The sequence below is a fragment of the Drosophila persimilis genome, unplaced genomic scaffold (assembly GCF_003286085.1).
Source record: "Drosophila persimilis strain 14011-0111.01,24,50 unplaced genomic scaffold, DperRS2 tig00000191-arrow-pilon, whole genome shotgun sequence".
NCBI lineage: Eukaryota > Metazoa > Arthropoda > Insecta > Diptera > Drosophilidae > Drosophila > Drosophila persimilis.
This window is the reverse complement of record NW_020825298.1, coordinates 14,384,510-14,404,299: the sequence shown is the minus strand read 5'-3', so window position 1 is coordinate 14,404,299 and position 19,790 is coordinate 14,384,510. Positions and strand designations below refer to the sequence as shown.

At 37.7% G+C, this 19,790-nt stretch overlaps 1 protein-coding gene across 3 annotated transcripts in view; it reads right to left on the bottom strand.

Annotated features, from left to right (window-relative positions):
- Positions 1 to 19,790, bottom strand: part of LOC6589865 (stathmin) — a 75,432-nt gene that overhangs the window by 29,460 nt on the left and 26,182 nt on the right. Inside the window, exons 1-2 of one of the 3 annotated variants that reach the window (XM_026988494.1) lie at positions 10,555 to 11,061; positions 616 to 699 (exon numbers count right to left, since the gene is read on the bottom strand). The exons of 1 other annotated variant lie outside the window; for it this stretch is intronic. In XM_026988494.1, coding sequence (XP_026844295.1) covers positions 616 to 699; positions 10,555 to 10,633 — 163 coding nt within the window. In that variant the 5' untranslated portion in view covers positions 10,634 to 11,061. Of the gene's footprint in view, positions 1 to 615; positions 700 to 10,554; positions 11,062 to 19,790 lie in introns of those variants that run through there. One more of the 3 variants, XM_002014171.2, reaches the window with a different exon arrangement.

Sequence of the window (19,790 nt, the reverse complement as noted above, 5' to 3'; positions counted from 1 at the left end):
GAAAAGTCTGGGGGGCCGGAGGGAGGCAACGCAAGAAGAAGGCGTGTTTTTCTGGGTGGAATGACTCACTTAGGCCCCTCGGCTCTCGGTCTACACCTGACCGACACAGGGACGCCCCTCGACAGGCTTTATATTGTGTTCCCGTGGTTGTTCCTGGATGTTCTCCCTGGGGCAGAGCCCTGTCGTTGTTGTCGCGTTTTCGGCTTTCCTTTTGCCGTACTACATTGTCAAACTAATACTACAATTTCTGGGAAGTCTCCCGCCCGTAACGAAGGCACGTAGTGCCCATCAGACAGTTTCAATGTCCATTAGTTCCGATGATCAGGAGCGAGCGTCGCAACTTTGTCCATCAAACAATTAGAGGCGAGAATGAAGGCGAGGAAAGAAAGGTCCTCTGACAGGCTCCTCCTCGGGTGAAGGCTTTGCCTATTTTTGGATGGAAATCTCATTAAATTGTGGTTCCCCAAAGATGGAGGCGGGCTTTTTTTGGGCATGGAAATAAAAATAAACCAGGTTTAGGGTTTATTTGTGGAACACATGGGACTTACATATTATGGGAATTATATTTTGATTTATTTTTAAGCATATTTTGTATTGTTTTGTCATTTTACTTACTTATAAATTTGACTTTCTTGTTGAGACGCGGCTGCTTGGAGCGCACTTTATTATTTTTCTTAATGGGCGCCGATCTTCGCGATACTATTGATTTATAGACATCGATATATCCGCCATTTGGTAAAGCATGTGTTTAAAAATATTATGGAGAAAAGTATTCGCTCATTAGAACAACATTTGGTGTATAAAAATAGTGGAGAAAACCTTTTGGTAACAGTTTGATTTGACCTGAGAAAATACACCTCTAATAGATGTAAAACTTAATTCAATTTGTAAAAAAAAACTAAACGAAAAACTAAAATAAATTGCAATTCAATCTACCCTCCTGTGAAACTCCTGTTTGAAGATACATTTCCAATGAGGCTGCCATTTAGAGAGATACATTTCCGACATTCAATTTTACATAGTTACAAAGCAAAAACAACAGCCACAGAATCCCCCAAGGTAAAGGCGGAAAATCTTTCAGCTTAGTAAACATTTTCAGCAGCTTAAAGTTTTCATTTGACTAATTGAAGAAAAAAAATACGACTTTATTTCGCACTTAATTGAAGTCAAATATATCGGCTGCCTGAAGATATTTCGATGTGTATCTTTGCCAAAAGTCGAGTAAATATATCTTCCACAAGTTAAGATTTGCTGAATATCGATTTCAAACCAGAAAGAAGGGAAAATGTGTTCTTAAAGATGCCGCACAAATTTGCATATTCGAAAAACGCCAGATGAGAGGGATTGAGAGGCCGGCAGGAGTGGTCCTTCGACCACAGATTGGATGGAGAATCCCTTCTGGTGGAATGGCAGCATTTCAACAGCTGGTGAAGCGTCCCTGGGCCTGCTTTTAGCCATGGCCATTGTTGCTCTTACCCTTTCCCGCCGCCGCCCTTTTTAACTTGGGCCTCTGTTTATTTGTGTCACACTTTTGTTGCCGGCCAACAGGCAAACAGGCAACAGTCAACAGGACGCAAGGACCAAGGCTGAGCCAAAAATTGTTCAGACAATAACATTGAATTTTTATCGAAACACGTTTCAGGGCTCCACTCAGGGAAAGACTGGGCAAAATGTGTTTTATGCAAATAAACTTTTATGTTAAATGCATGGACGAAGTGGCTTGGCTTTTGTGTGGGCAGAACAAAATTTCTGCCACAATTTGTGGCAATTAAGTGAAAGAAGAAGTCAAAGAAGGAGAGGCAGGAGACAAGCCAAAATGTTGACACAAGTCCAAGGAGTGGTGTGTGGCATGGCACTCCCTCTGTTGCGACGCTGTTTTGACGCGTTTTCGACGCTGTTTCGACGCGTTTTCGACGCTGTTTTGACGCTGTTTCGACCATGTTTCGTGTCGGTCTCGTTTCTTTCCCTGTTTTGAAAATTTAATAACAGCTTATCAAAGTTTTTTCAGTTTCAGATCCCCTGCCTTTCATTTGGAGTTTAAGCAAAGTTCTTTGCTCTCATTAGAAATTTCGGAAACTCCCAGCCTTTCATTAGGAGTTTGGGAGAACTTTCCTTCCATTTAATTGGGAGTTAAAATTTAATTTTTATGCCCCAAGATAGAGAGATGTGCCTCAGCTTCTATCCGTTTCCGTTACCGCTTCCTACGTCTGTGGCTGTGGCTCATTAAGATGGCCAAAATATACAGTTAACTGGAGAGCAGCAGCAGCAGCAGCGGCAACTGATAAACAGAGGAGTAATTTGTGATTATGGCATACTTTCGGGCGACCAAGTGATATATATTGCCTTGCGACCTGTGACCTTTTTCCCCTCAAGTTTTCTGCCGCAAGTCCAAAGACGACACACAGGACATTTTCTGCTAGATTAAGCATAATTTTATAATTGGATGCGCAGCAGAGCGTGCAGCAGAGCACCCCACGCCCCCACTGCCCACCGTCCCAAGATATAGGCAGGAGGGCGTGGCCAATATCGTTCTTTAAGGGAAAGAAAATGGCAAGAAAATGACATTCCAGAGAATGATTATTGCGTCAGAGATATTGGAACGATGGAGAGGAGTAAATTTATGAGGAAATTTTGAACTTTCTAGTATATTTTCGGTATATTTCTGCTATTTTTCGAGAACATTTCTAATGAATTTTTTAAGGGCTTCATATGAATTTCTAGTATATATTTAGTATTTTTTTTGGTATAGTTCTGGTATCTTTTTAAAACTCTTCAATTCTATATATTTCTAGTATATTTCAGGCATATTTCTGGTATATATCTGGCATATTTTCGGTATATTTATAGTATATTCTTGGTATATTTCTGGTATATCTTCCAGGAAAATTTCTAATATACTTTTGGTATCTTTCTGTCTTGACTACATTCAGCGGATTTGGTCTTGAGCTAATTCCGAAATCATTATTTATCCCACGAGAAATCACGGTTTTCGGGCGTGGGAGGGGGGGTGTGTCGGAAAGGTGGGAAAACTGTCGAAAATTGTCGTCGATGTGTCTTCAGCAGCTTGCATTCTGGGGATCAAGGAATCCTAAAGACATCCATTTATCATCGCCGCAGCAGTGGCATCCTCCACACGACCCCATGACGGCGCCTCCTGTGGCAAGGAAAGGATACAAACGAGCGGCAACGGCGGCGGCGGCGCAATATGCGAATGTCAGTGTCATTGTTGAAGTGTTTGATTGTTGCCAGATGGGTTGCAACTAGGATGAGAGGCTTAGACGTGTAATGGGAGTGGAATGCATGCATGAATTATTTAACAGCAGCGCCCCCACGAGAGAGTCTCTCTCTCAAGGGCCCAGACGGGGGAGGAGAAGAGCAAACAGTTGACGTTTGACATGAAGGGTGGGCTGGGGTGGGGCAGCGGCATAAGCACAGGGTCCTCGAAAAAGCAGCAAAAAAGGAAAAGAGAAAGAAAGAAAAAAAATAGTGCAAATGCAATTTACGCCACAAACAAAGGAGCACAAAAAGCAGACACAAAATAGGAAAGAATGGGCGGGAAAAACACCCCCACTAAAAGGAGAGCCTCCAGTGGAGGCTTCCCCCCCTCTGCCACCAGAGTACAGGCACTCACTGAAGTTGAAGAAAATTGCATTAAGTGAGGCAGACAGCGAAATAGAGGCACGTAGATGAGCGCCAGATCCCAGCCGCCATCCCATCTGTGCTCGGACGAGGAATTTTCGGTTGTGTGAAAGCCCTGCCAAGGGCTGGAGGTTATCCCCCCCTCCCCCTCCCCGCAAGGCCGCAGAGGAGCAGGAGAGGGGGGGACGGGTGGCAGGTGGCAGCATATGCCCCGTGCATATGTCATATCTGTCGCTCTTCCAGACGACAGACAGTCGCTCTCTGCGTGCAGCACGCGGTTCGTTTTATGCTATCCAAAATTTGGTTAGTCATAAATTTAAGTTTCTGGAGAGCTTTTCCCACAATCAGCACACAAAAACAAATACCTCTAAAAATATTCCACTTTAGTTTATTTTTGTGTCAGATTTGCAGACTCAGATTTCTTTTAAATAGTGCAAAAATAGGGAGTAGAATTACCATTTTGCTGGTGCTCTTTCCTTGCTAAATATATGCTAAAATATTCTCGGGGTGCTCCTGCGGAAATTCCCCTTTAAGGAGTGCTTTAAATTCCTCATAAACAGTACCAGATCTCAATCAATTCTCAACTGAATTTAAGCAATGCAACCTTCAGCTGTTACTGAAGTTCCTTAAACCCCACTGCATTCCCCCAAGATATTCCTCAAAAGTACGAATATCGCATAAAAATGAAGAGAAAATGGGGATAAAGGATGAACAAAAGTCATGCGGGAATATCCCGATGCATCCATCTTTTGCCAACGTTGAGTCAACAATTTTATGGACTCGCCGCAGGACGAAGGAGCTCCTCCAGAGAGAAGTCGCTGGCGCAGGAGACTGTCGTCGAAGCAGTGACGGATGATGACATATACCCACAGAATTTCCATGCAAGGACCCTTCACTTTTATCGGCGGAACTGTCCACATATTTAAATGTTAAAATGCTGAATGTCGCAATGGATATGCAGTTCCAGTGTTGGCGGGCCAATTTGCTGGCCGAAGAGAGCATGTGGCATGCCCCCTGGCATGACAATGAGGGAAAAGTCACCGAAATATGCAACTTCATTAATTTTTCGGAGAGCCGAGGAAAACCAACAAAAGAAATGAAAATTAAGTAATGTTATGTATGCGTCTGTTACGTGAGGCACATGCGAAAGAGGGCGAAACAAAAGGAAGCTGGAGCTGAAGCTGGAGCCTACTGGAAGGATAATATGGAAAAATGTGCCCGCTACGTGACAGAGTGGCCCAAATATTTCAACGTACTGCCCCACCAAGAGGAGACCTCCGTCTGCAGCTGTGGCAGAGATACATTTCACCAAATAAAGTTAAAAAGTTTTCCCGCAAGAAACTAAAGAAAATTTGATTACGACGAATGTTAGATGGGATACGTGAGGACGGATGCGGTGGCCTGAAGCATGAAATGTGCTCAAGGCTTAAGGAAATCATTGTAACGAGTGTGGAAATTACACTAATTCGAATTAGGGCTGAACTAAGGAGGCAAGTACAGAGGAATATCGAACCTCAAGTGTTCCCAAATGTAGGAATTCCTAGAAGACTTTCCAATGAAGTTGGATCAAAGTTTTTCCTACATCTATGTTTAAAGAACAACTAAATGCAGAAAGTTAGGAGCTCCGTAAAAGAGAATTTCCTGCCTTTGACAGACTCCTCTGCGAATTTCCTTTGTGCTTTTCAGCCTAAGGCCATCACACAGATTTAATTTGTTCCTCTAAATTCTCTCTCTCTCTCTTTCTTCTCTCTCTATCTTTTTTTGCCCCTCTATCGGTTCCTCTCAATGTTTCATGTGCTTTTAAACGAGTGAAAATTACACACAAGAGACGACACTCGAAAGAGTCGGTGGCATTATTAATGACTTTCGACAGTCAGTTTGTTGGAACACCGAGGACGCCCCCTCCCCTCCCCTCACCGCCAAGCCCCGCCACAAAAAGGTGTTGGCCGCGCGGCAGGAAATGAAAACAGGGTTTCGTAGAAGTTCGCCTGCCACAGGACATGGATGGAGCTCGGCCGTAAAACAGATCCCGACGAGTGTTTGTCAAATTTGACAGGCGCTTCACACACACAAAAAAAAGAAGGGACAGCACAGGACAGGACAGGACAGGATAGGACAGAAAAAAGTATTTGTTTATGGCTGGCAGCTGTATTCATAAACATTTGAGTTTTATTTACGAGTGTGGTATGGGGGGGGTGTGGTGGGTATTTTTCCAAGGATTTTAAGCCGAAAAAGATCCTTTCCAAGCGCCAACTCCTGTGTCTACCCCTTTTCCGCTATTCTTGTAATTGAATGAAGCATTTGAGCATCGTTTGGGATAATTATTACTATGTGGATTCTATTGTACAATTTTATGCCGTAAAGGCAGGAAAAACTGTGCTTCTGGCTGCTATTCAAGCATTGAAAAACCTTTGAAATATTTCCCCTACACACATCCTTGACTTCCGCAAAAGTCACTTAGGTTTCATATCACATCGACAGGAAATCCTCTGGCAGCTGCTAATGAGGCAACTTTCCACATGCCACATGCCACATTCTCCCATTCGCCCATTCCCCAAAACCACGAAAAAGATTCCGTTTTTCCTTCCACTGTTTTTCATCCATTTTCAACGCCAAATCTAAGGAAAATGGAGTCACGCAAATGTTATATAACAGTCGAACAATTTTCTTTTGCTGTAAAAAAATAAATAAAAAAAACTACAAGTAATTTCTTTAATTAATTTCACAGTCTATGCCTTGTTTTTTGGTTCAATCGATCCCATGGCCGTCTAGCGTCAAACGTTTACTAAATCTAATAAATATTCCAACAAGATAGAAGCAGGAGACTACCCCCGACCCTCGTCGCTCGTCCCTCGTCCCGCCCCCACACACGAAATGTTGGCGTGCAGAAAAATACCGGCACTGGCGCCCAAATGTCGGCCACATTCAGTCGTCAAGGACTCGAAGGACATTTTGGTTAATGAGACACACGCATACTTAATGCGAGAAGGCAAAAGTATTTTTATTTGAGGGGGTAACAGCAGGGGGAGGCATCCCCGATCCACTGGGGCACATTCGTCGAAAGATGGGAGTATAAATTTCCCCTAAATAAAAGGACACATTCTTTAAGAATACCAAGAAGGTAAAGCATTGGGAAGGAGGTATTCGGGGTTTTTGACGGTCTTTTATAGTAATTTGAAGAGAAAACTAAATTGTTCTTTCAATTTCCACATTTTAGACTTGAAAATCTCTGAGAATTAAATATATATTTTACAGAAAATCAGATGGAAAAGCTGTAACCCCAGCAAAAACTCTAATTAGTGGGTATCTTTCAGTCGAAAGACCGTCTGTTGCCCATCGCTGTACGAGTGCCATTAGTACCTAGACATGTTCTACAGCTTAGTGGGTGGTGCGGGGGGTAGGGGGAGGGGCTTCTCCCACAGTCAAACCCACTAATTCATCATACTAATATGTCGTCTGATCCACAGGCCACAAGAGCTGCCGAGAGCCATTGTGGCAGCGTTGTGTATCTGCCAGATACATCACATTAAATTCCCACTGATGTCAGTTTGAGAGTTGATTTGTCTCTGCCCCCCACTCTGCCACACTCTCCGCCCTCTGCTCTGTGTCTTGCAATTTATCTTAATTGATTTATGCTGGAGGCAGCAGCATCAGGAGAGCCCACATAGAGTCCTTGACTCAAGGAGTTCTCTACTGCGGGGAGCATCGTCTTCGCCTTGAATGTTATTAATGTAATTTTTGGCGGCTTTTGCATGCCAAGTGTTTGTAATTTATCTAATTGCTCGTTAGATTAGCAAAGGGATCCAATGAAGCAGGCCCAACAGATTGGAGGCGACATTATTGTGGGTTTTGTGGGTAATAAAAAGGGATTTTATGGAAGTGAAAGACGATTCGATTCGATGCGATGCGAAAGATACTGCATTCAAGGCTGGAATATTCGCATTTTCCATGTACTTTCAGCTCTAAAAACTATATTTTATATCCCACAAAAGAACAATACATTAATTGTTTGCTGGCCCGACCTGCTCCTCCCCCCTCCCCCCTCCACCCTCCTGCGTTTGAAATGCACTCGAACGTATAATTTTCTTTTTTTTGGCAAATTTCCAATCGAACTCGAGCATAAATGTAAAACTGGGGGTCCCTGCCACCCCCCGCCGCCCCCCACCACCCACAATTTCCTTTTAGCACATCGCACGATTTCCGTTGCTCCTTCCATCCCTCCTGGAAAACAGCAGCAGCCAAAAAGCATTTTGAATTGCAATTTCGCAGCAAGGAAATCTAATTTGCCGAAGCGAAAAAGCCAAAAGGGCTAGAAACGTTGCGCCACAAGGGGAAGATACTCGTATGGGCAGGGACATGGGGGGTGGTGGGGGGAGGGGGCGTGGCATGTGGTATATGTGTGCCCCAAAGCGCTGACAATTAGAGGCATCGCAAGGCCCAGGCTAAATTAAAATCGTGCCCTGCCATCGTCAGCCTTGGCTGATGAGGCAAAGGGGGTGGAGGCGAGGGGGGGGCATGGTGTGGTGCCCGAAACCTTACTTTCAAATTAAGGACACCAGCAAAGACATGCAGATTACATATTTAGCACATGTTGCAAGTGCCATTTGATTAATGTCATTCGACACTTGTCCATTAGTTGATTGAAATTACAATATGGCAGGGCCTATCCATCTTTTTGGCAGGCCAGATGGACAGATGGACAGATGGACCTGTTTTAAAGAGGGGTTTACATGGGAAACTGTAATATTTGGGTGGAAAGACTGTCCACAGTACCCTGGAAAGTAGATTAGATTACTTTTTGGTATGATATGTTCCACATTCGGCATTTATCTTTCTGTAAAAACTGCTGCTTATCCTTAGAAATTCCTCAAATTGAAGAACCAATCGCAGAACACAGAATAAACGTTGGTGGCACGGCACAGGTTGTCTCTTAAAGGTGATTTGTAATCGACCTGCCCCCCTCCCCCCCCTCCCCACGCCAGTAAATATGCAATGTCCCAGGCACCCCCCAGCGGAATAGGCACTCTCCCTCTCTCTCCCTCTCGCCGCCCTCCCTTTTCGCATGTCGTCGTCGTCGTCGTCAGTCGTCATTGCTTTTTACTCTTGTCTTTTTTTTTCATTGTTGTTTTTCTCCTACTGTGTGTGTTTTTTTTTATGTAAGAACCGGCAGAGCTCTGTCAATAAATCAATAAATGCCGTCCTTTTGTCGTCATTCCGGCCTGGGCTCTGCTCTGCTCTGCACTTGGCGCTGCTCGCTCGTCCGTGTGCATATTGCGCAATCATTTTACACGTGTCTGTGTGTATGTGTGTGTGTGCCTGTGTGTGTGTGTTTGTGTGTGTGTTTGCGGCGATTATTATTGTGTTTTAATAGCCCCCTCAATCACACATATGCCCCCCACCCCTCCACCTATGCCCCCATATAAATAGGATATAAAAATCAAGGCATAACTGCGACTAGTCGTCGTGGCAGAACGAATGTCATTCGAGTGTGTAATAAAGACATTCATATGCATTACACAAAGGACCTGTGAACGCAAGGACCTTCGGTGTATCTTTGTGTGCGGCTGAAATTAAATTCCATGCCTATAAAGACACACAGAGAGAGAGAGAGGGAGAGAGGGAGAGAGGAGTGCTCTGGCGTGGAGGCGACTCTCCTCCATCGAGTGGTGACTCATTTTGTTGGCCGCCGGCGGCTGACTGGCGCCCCATGCGATGTTTTTACTACCATAGAAAAAAAAACACAAGAAAATTAAAGTTTTCGGTGGGGGGGGGTTCTGCCTTTTGGCGTTTTAGTTTTTCTTTGACTTTTTGTAGATTTTCTTTTATACCTAATTTTTTTGTAGATGGGAAATTGATTTTTCCTGTATAATTGAGCAGTTCTTTGGATCCTTCTTTCGCTTATTATTACATTACATAATTTATCCTGAATGGCTTTGCTGGGATTAACGATTTTCTGGGATATCAATAAATATCGAATTAGATGAAATTTCGTGAACTTTTATGGGGTTTCGACCTGTAAAGTTCCTTTAAAGTTGGCACCCAAGTCACTTCCTTTGGCTGTCTTTTCCTTGTGCATATATTTTTCTAGCAATCGAAAACTTTTATTGAACCTTATTGGCTTCTCAAAACTCGCCCTCAAACAGGACCCTGAAGTGGTCGAAAAATAAGGGAACAAAATTCCACAAAAAATGCAGGAAAAACCAACAATCCCTCTACAATAAATAGACACCAAAAAACAACAACAAACAAAAGAGAGACACACACAGAAAACCCTCCAGGGGGGGAAAAAAGAGAGAAGACAACTTAACTTTTGTACAAGGACATGGCCAAAACAACTTTGGCATACGAAAGCAGTTAACAAAAAAAAAAAAAGAGTCAACATTTGGGGTAGGGGCTATGGGGCTATGGGGCTATGGGATGTGAGATGCTAGCATCCAAAAGAAGCATAGGAATCACCCTGAACTTTCACCCAACAAACAACAACAACAAAAACAACAAATTGGTTGACCTTCAAAAGCCAGAGAGCCTCCGGTTATAGGAGAACTATTTCCCAGAAATATGTGGAAATAATTGACGCTTAAAGGGTAAGAAATAACGTATTTAAAGCCATGGAAAATATATGAAAAAGAAAATGCTGAAAACATAAGAAGATCTTTCGGAAAATCTGTTCCATAAGTAAGAGCCGTAAGCCTCTTTCAGGGTATTCAGACCACCTCCAAGATCCTTTAGACGGGAGCAGACACTATCCAAGTTCCTTAAAACAGCAGAGATTTAAAGGTATGCCTTCAAATCAAAGTTTTTTTCTAGTCTCCAATCAAAAAACCCCATAAATCGTACACAAATCAAACTGTTACCGAGGTTTTACAGGACCCTCCATATAGGGAGCGTGTGTGTGTGTGTGGTGTTTCGTCTTACCCGCTGGCAGAATGCCCGGTGCCCGGCAGGTGTGGCAGAAGCACTGCATCACCGAATCGCGTACTAATCCAATCAGCATTTTGAATTTGTATTTGTTTTCTGGCTTGAAAGATTGCTCGGATATGTGTGGATTGTATTTGAGTTTCCTTTGGTTTTCCTTGGGGCTCTCCTTCTCTTTTGTGGCACAAAACTGTAACTACTTTTATTTGATTTGTTTTTGTTCAATTTTAAGAGGCAACCACTTGCTGCTTTTCTTGTGTGTTTAAATTTCTTTTTGATTTTCAATCTTGGGGGAATTTTCTTTCGATTGCCGCCTGAGAGTATGCTACGGTTTTTTGTTTCAATTGAATTTCCGCTGCATTGAATTATTTAAATGATTTATACGGGCATTTCCCTTTCTGCTACTGCTGTTCCTACGGGACTACACGCGTGTGGGGCCTTTGAATATGTCGTTCTCTCAGATTCGGGGAAACCCTTCCAGAAACAAGCGACGGAACGACGACTGTTACGAGCACTACGAGCGACAGAGACAAACTGAATTATGCCGATGTTAATTTTTCAACAGCAGGCGAACGACTGACAGACGACTGCGTCGGACTGCGGGACAGCGGGACTGCGGGACCGAGCGACTGACGACTGAAGGACCGACGGCCCAACGAGCGATGAGAGACGACGGCGCCAACGCACGTCCCACGACCCACGACCCACGTCCCATGCTGACGCCGATGCCGATGCCAGCGTCGACGCTGCGTTTTCGTGGCAGCAAGGACAATGCACAGAGCACGAAAGTACAAACCAAACATTTGGCGGGGGGGCGGCAACACCCCCCAAAGAGCACACAGCAGAGGACAGCTAGAGAGAGAGAGAGAGAGCGCAACGACCGGTGGGCAGAGCCGAAGGGCAGTCGGCATAGCGGCTGAGAGAGCGGCAGTTAAGCGAGAGAGAGAGAGAGAGAGTGTGTAACGTTTTATTGAGGGTTGGCTATGCTTTTGGCCATAAGAGCGGCTTGAGCTTCAGCCAATTTTAAATTTTAAAACTATAAATGTCGGTAACAGGATTAAATAATTCTTAAAATTAAAAAAAAAATCCTTGTAGTTTAAAAATATTTTCTCTTATTTTTGGTAACAATTTTTCATAGTATTTTTACAAATTATTATAGTGCGCGGAGTATTAGCTGCCGAATTTTCGAAATTACTACGATTCGAAGCCTGCGCAGAGCTCAGGCCCAGTGGGAGAGCGATAGAGAGAGAGAGAGAGAGAGCGAGAGAGAGAGCGGTTTCAGAGAGAGCAGCCACTGAAAGCCGGGGCAAGTGCATCGGAAAAAGCCGGTTACTTCATAATATTCAAAGTCAAATTCAAATTCGAGAGCAGTATGCACTAAAATATATATTAAAAATCAGACAACTATTTGAATTTTAAGAAATTTAATTTTAAAATTTATATTGGCTAAAATAAGAAAAATTAGAGGAGAAAAATCTAGGATTTTTGTACAAAACTTTGAATTAAAATAATTTTTAGAACATTTATAAATCTTTTATAGAACTTAAACTAGTTTTTATATTTCAAATACCAATTTTGAACAGCATTTCAAGTATTAACGAGGGGGAACGTTGTGAGTTGCTGCGGACACCGCAACTCTACATTTATACCCGATACTTAGTCAATATGGCTCTTCTCCGGCAGACGGCGCTAATATTAAACGGCACGACAAAGAGTTCGTGCGAGAGAGACAGAAAATCAGTATGAACATGTCGTCGGGCGCAGCGTAGCCACTGCAAATTGATTTGTTCCTTTTGGCTATAAAAATGATCCAATCAGAACCAGATTCAGCAATCTGATGGCAATCTGGTCATTCTCTATGATTGCGCGTTTTTAGTTTTCTGGAATCTTCAATATTGTGGATGCCACATATTTTCGTCCTTTGTGGAGGTCCCTTCCGCCTCCTGTGGGGCGAAATTTTGAAATGTATGTGTAATAGTGACATATTACAGAAGTCTGGATACAAAATGTCGTTGCTCTAGCTCTTATAATCTTTGAGCCCTAGGCGCTTATAGGGACGGACAGACAGACGGGGTTCAATCGACTCGGCTATTGATGCTGATCAAGAATATATATACTTTATCCCTCTGGACGTTACACACCTCCATTTTCATCACAAATCTAATATATGTATGTACGCCTACACTCATTTTAAGTATCTTGATTTTTATTGAATAATTATTATTTTTGATTTTTATTGAATAATTGTTATTATAATTATTATTCTTGATTTTTATTGAATAATTGCTATTTTTGATTTTTATTGAATAATTGTTATTATAATTGTTATTCTTGATTTTTTTGAATAATTGTTATTATAACTATTATTCTTGATTTTTATATAATAATTGTTTTTATAATTGTTATTATAATTGTTATTCTTGATTTTTATTGAATAATCGTTATTATAATTGTTATTCTTGATTTTGATTGAATAATTGTTATTATAACTGTTATTCTTGATTTTTTTGAATAATTGTTATTATAATTGTTATTCTTGATTTTTATTGAATAATCGTTATTATAATTGTTATTCTTGATTTTTATTGAATAATCGTTATTATAATTGTTATTCTTGATTTTTATTGAATAATCGTTATTATAATTGTTATTATAATTGTTATTCTTGATTTTTATTGAATAATCGTTATTATAATTGTTATTCTTGATTTTTATTGAATAATTGTTATTATAATTGTTATTCTTGATTTTTATTGAATAATCGTTATTATAATTGTTATTCTTGATTTTTATTGAATAATCGTTATTATAATTGTTATTCTTGATTTTTATTGAATAATCGTTATTATAATTGTTATTCTTGATTTTTATTGAATAATCGTTATTATAATTGTTATTCTTGATTTTTATTGAATAATCGTTATTATAATTGTTATTATAATTGTTATTCTTGATTTTTATTGAATAATCGTTATTATAATTGTTATTATAATTGTTATTCTTGATTTTTATTGAATAATCGTTATTATAATTGTTATTCTTGATTTTTATTGAATAATCGTTATTATAATTGTTATTCTTGATTTTTATTGAATAATCGTTATTATAATTGTTATTCTTGATTTTTATTGAATAATCGTTATTATAATTGTTATTCTTGATTTTTATTGAATAATCGTTATTATAATTGTTATTATAATTGTTATTCTTGATTTTTATTGAAAAATCGTTATTATAATTGTTATTATAATTGTTATTCTTGATTTTTATTGAATAATCGTTATTATAATTGTTATTCTTGATTTTTATTGAATAATCGTTATTATAATTGTTATTCTTGATTTTTATTGAATAATCGTTATTATAATTGTTATTCTTGATTTTTATTGAATAATCGTTATTATAATTGTTATTATAATTGTTATTCTTGATTTTTATTGAATAATCGTTATTATAATTGTTATTCTTGATTTTTATTGAATAATCGTTATTATAATTGTTATTATAATTGTTATTCTTGATTTTTATTGAATAATCGTTATTCTTGATTTTTATTGAATAATTGTTATTATAATTGTTATTCATGATTTTTATTGAATAATCGTTATTATAATTGTTATTATAATTGTTATTCTTGATTTTTATTGAATAATCGTTATTATAATTGTTATTATTATAATTGTTATTCTTGATTTTTATTGAATAATCGTTATTATAATTGTTATTCTTGATTTTTATTGAATAATCGTTATTATAATTGTTATTATAATTGTTATTCTTGATTTTTATTGAATAATCGTTATTATAATTGTTATTCTTGATTTTTATTAAATAATTGTTATTATAATTGTTATTCTTGATTTTTATTGAATAATCGTTATTATAATTGTTATTATAATTGTTATTCTTGATTTTTATTGAATAATCGTTATTATAATTGTTATTCTTGATTTTTATTGAATAATTGTTATTATAATTGTTATTCTTGATTTTTATTGAATAATCGTTATTATAATTGTTATTATAATTGTTATTATAATTGTTATTCTTGATTTTTATTGAATAATCGTTATTATAATTGTTATTCTTGATTTTTATTGAATAATCGTTATTATAATTGTTATTCTTGATTTTTATTGAATAATCGTTATTATAATCGTTATTATAATTGTTATTCTTGATTTTTATTGAATAATCGTTATTATAATTGTTATTATAATTGTTATTCTTGATTTTTATTGAATAATCGTTATTATAATTGTTATTCTTGATTTTTATTGAATAATTGTTATTATAATTGTTATTCTTGATTTTTATTGAATAATCGTTATTATAATTGTTATTATAATTGTTATTCTTGATTTTTATTGAATAATCGTTATTATAATTGTTATTCTTGATTTTTATTGAATAATTGTTATTATAATTGTTATTCTTGATTTTTATTGAATAATCGTTATTATAATTGTTATTCTTGATTTTTATTGAATAATCGTTATTATAATTGTTATTCTTGATTTTTATTGAATAATTGTTATTATAATTGTTATTCTTGATTTTTATTGAATAATCGTTATTATAATTGTTATTATAATTGTTATTCTTGATTTTTATTGAATAATCGTTATTATAATTGTTATTATAATTGTTATTCTTGATTTTTATTGAATAATCGTTATTATAATTGTTATTCTTGATTTTTATTGAATAATCGTTATTATAATTGTTATTCTTGATTTTTATTGAATAATCGTTATTATAATTGTTATTCTTGATTTTTATTGAATAATCGTTATTATAATTGTTATTCTTGATTTTTATTGAATAATTGTTATTATAATTGTTATTCTTGATTTTTATTGAATAATCGTTATTATAATTGTTATTCTTGATTTTTATTGAATAATTGTTATTATAATTGTTATTCTTGATTTTTATTGAATAATCGTTATTATAATTGTTATTATAATTGTTATTCTTGATTTTTATTGAATAATCGTTATTATAATTGTTATTCTTGATTTTTATTGAATAATCGTTATTATAATTGTTATTCTTGATTATTATTGAATAATCGTTATTATAATTGTTATTATAATTGTTATTCTTGATTTTTATTGAATAATCGTTATTATAATTGTTATTCTTGATTTTTATTGATAATCGTTATTATAATTGTTATTATAATTGTTATTATAATTGTTATTATAATTGTTATTCTTGATTTTTATTGAATAATCGTTATTATAATTGTTATTCTTGATTTTTATTGAATAATCGTTATTATAATTGTTATTCTTGATTTTTATTGAATAATCGTTATTATAATTGTTATTATAATTGTTATTCTTGATTTTTATTGAATAATCGTTATTATAATTTTTATTCTTGATTTTTATTGAATAATTGTTATTATAATTGTTATTCTTGATTTTTATTGAATAATCGTTATTATAATTGTTATTATAATTGTTATTCTTGATTTTTATTGAATAATCGTTATTATAACTGTTATTCTTGATTTTTATTGAATAATTGTTATTATAATTGTTATTCCTGATTTTTATTGAATAATTGTTATTATAATTGTTATTCTTGATTTTTTTGAATAATTGTTATTATAAATATTATTCTTGATTTTTATTGAATAATTGTTATTATAACTGTTATTCTTGATTTTTATTGAATAATTGTTATTTTTGATTTTTTTGAATAATTGTTATTATAATTGTGCGTGCGAGAGAGACAGAAAATCAGTCAGAGCGTGACGTCGGGCGCTGCGTAGCCACTGCAAATTGATTTGTTTCCTTTGGCTATAAAAATGATCCGATCTGATCCAGATTCAGCAACCTGATAGATGTGGTCATTATTTATGATTCTGCGTTTTTAGTTTTCTCGAATGTGCAATATTGTGGATGCAACAGATTTTCGTCCTTTGTGGGGGCGGAAGGGGGTGGGGCGAAATTTTGAGATATACGTTTTATAGTGAGATCTAACAGGAGTACGGACACTAAATTTGGTTACTCTAGCCTTAATACTCTCTGAGATTTGTGAATATCCCCAGATTTGCATCCTTTGCGGGGGCGGAAGGGGGTGTGTCGAAATTTTGAAACAAACTCGTCTCGGTCTGATATATTAGGAGTGTGGATACCAAATTTGGATGCTCTAGCTTTTATAGTCTCTGAGATCTAGGCGCTAATGTTTTACTCTAAGCAAAGCCGCCTATGCTACGTGTGTGTTAGAGAGAGACAGGGCGAGAAAAAATGAAATTGTTTTCTTGATGCTGGCTATAATAATAATACGATCCAATTCAGATTCTGCAGTCTAAAAGATATGGTCATTCTCTACGATTCTGCGTTTTTGGTTTTATCGTATCTTTAAAAATGTGGATGCCACAGATTTTCGTCCTTTGTGGGGGCGGAAGTGGGCGGGGCGAAGTTTTGAAATATTTTTGTAGCAGTGACATATCACAGAAGTCTGGATCCAAAACATCGTTGCTCTAGCTCTTATAGTCTTTGAGCATTAGGCGCTGAAGGGGACGGACAGACGGACGGACGGACAGACGGACAGACAGACAGGGCTCAATCGACTCGGCTATTGATGCTGATCAAGAATATATATACTTTATGGGGTCGGAAACGATTCCTTCTGGACGTTACACACATCCACTTTTACCACAAATCTAATATACCCCAATACCCATTTTGAGTATCGGGTATAAAAACCCAATAGAAAAATTCCACAACATAATTTCAAACCTATTCAAACGGTTTCGAGCCACAGAAAACTTTGTGCTGGCAATGCCTCAGCTTCGAGAGAGAGACACAACAAGAGAAAGAGAGTAATAGATGGAGAGAGAGAGAGAGAGAGAGAGAGAGAGAAAGAGAGAGAAAGGCGCTTTCGAACATCGAAGACGAAGAATATTAACTGCAATTAAATTAGACGCGCTACAAAAAGTCGAAAATGTGCGAGAGAAGAAAGTAGGGGGTGGGAGAAAGAGGGAGGTGAAAGAGCAAAAGACTCGAAAGAGAGTGAGGGACAGCGAAGGGACAGGGACAAGGGAAAGCGATGGGGAAGTGACGGCACAGAGCAACTGTCAAAGAACAATAAATAAAACGGCGATGACTCAAAAAAGCAGCCAAAAGCCGAAAAACAGAGGGAATGCGGAATGGTTCCAATATTTTTTTGACGGGAGTGTGAAGCTGGCGACGCGTCGGGGCTCCACTTGGCTTCGGGCTCGCGTTGGGGCAGGGATCGGCAGAAGGGCGGACAGGACAAGGATATAGAGCGGACATTTAAATAGCAGAACGGCGCCAGCAAAACTAACCGCACACATGGCAAGGGCCGTCGATGAATCACGATTGTGGAGCAGCGGGTGGGGAGGGGCACGAAGAGGGGATTGAGAGGGGGAAGAAAGTGGAGAGAGAGAAGAATAGTAAATGAGACCTATCGTATAGGCCTGCAGGCGATGGGTTTTTGCTGCCTTCTCTAGCACTTATTACCATTACACTCGAAAAAAAGTCAGGGATCACAAGGATTAATTTATTAATTATAGGAAAAATTAATTTTTATATCAGAAACAACTCCTGTTTTTAACTTTTATAAGACAAATTTAAAAGAATTTAAAATTAATATTTATTTCGGACTTTTATTATAAGGAATAACATCCCAAAAACGTATTTGATCTCGGGAACCATAAGAGTTAGAAGAGCCAAATTATGTCAAATGTTGGTGAAAATTTTGACAATACCGTAATGATATTTGCTGAAATAATATCTATAACTATGATCTACAGATCTACCAAAATTCACCCAAGACGAATGGTTTTTCGAGACAGAATAAGAGAAATATGTTCCAGCTGTTCTCCTTTCTTTGGGAATTTCGAACATAGAACTTTCTTTTGGTTTTGTTTTCTTCAGTGTACACTCGCCTACATGGACAAAGGCCATACTCTTGTGCACACTATCGCCTACACACTCCATTCGCCTGCATCCATAGCCATGGACACGGCCATGTTCCCTGTCGAGGCATGTCGAAGCTGATGTCTGCTGGCGCTTCTGTTTCTGAGAGAGAGAGAGCAGGAAGCGAAGGAGTAGCTGCAGGAGGAGCTCTGGAAGAGTGCTTCGGGGGGACAGGGCTAGTGCCTATCATGACGGCAGCTTGTCGAAGGCATCGAAGCACAATTGTTCAACAATATTAGTTGTTGATTGTTGGAGCATGGGGTTTTCCGATGTGGGCTGTGGGCCGTGGGCAGTGGGCGGGTGGGAAAATGGTGCGAGGACTATTGCTAGCGAGAATGGTTTTGCATTTGAATTGGTTTGCTGTGGAATCATTTGCCGGCAAACAGGAACGTGAGTGCCACACAGCCACCATCCGGTGTGTCATGCCATAAATGGTTGACTTTTCCACAGGAGTGGATGAGCGGAAAGCAAGGGAATGGAATGGAGAGAGTGGAGTGGGGTGGAGTGGGGCAGGGATTACAGAGGAGGAGTGGCATTCCTTCCGTATGTGTATTCCGTATAACGATGTCAAAAGTGTGAACCATTTGTGTGTTAAACGGCCATCAGTTTAGCACACAATTGTGTGTTAAGTGGACACAAAAGTATTTTAATAATATTATGTGTTCACCCAGCAGCGAAAGCAGGAGAGAAATGCAGATGGCGAGCGAGGGGCAGGGGAAGGGGGAGAAAGGTATGGCAAAGATTTCGTAACTTACTTGTGGGCGGATGTGATCAAGGATTAAATTACAAGGAAAATTATTGTGGGTGCTCTGCCATAATAGTTTCTATTGCAGATGGAACTTACCTGCAAAAGAGAAGAGAGAAATATGATTAGATATTTTATAAGGAATAGAAATGTACATATTTTGTATTCAGAGCAGGGATCGCAATGATTAAAATATTATAAGTTTTTGAAATAACTAAAATTATAAACTTAAAACTCTTTCCAATTTACATTATTAAAATAAGAAATAATTATGTTTCTTAATTTTTATAACATTTTAATTAATTAATTATTATTAATTAATAATGATCTGATCAAAATCAGACAGAACTATAATTTAGTGCAACTATTTAGTGCAGATCACAAAAATCACTTTTCGGTAGACACTTTACCGTTCAAAAGATATTAAAATTCTAATTTAATTATAATAATAATTTTTTTTTACTGTAACTTAATAAAATTAGAATATTTTTACATTTACATTTGAATATGTTAGAATTGGAATTTAATTT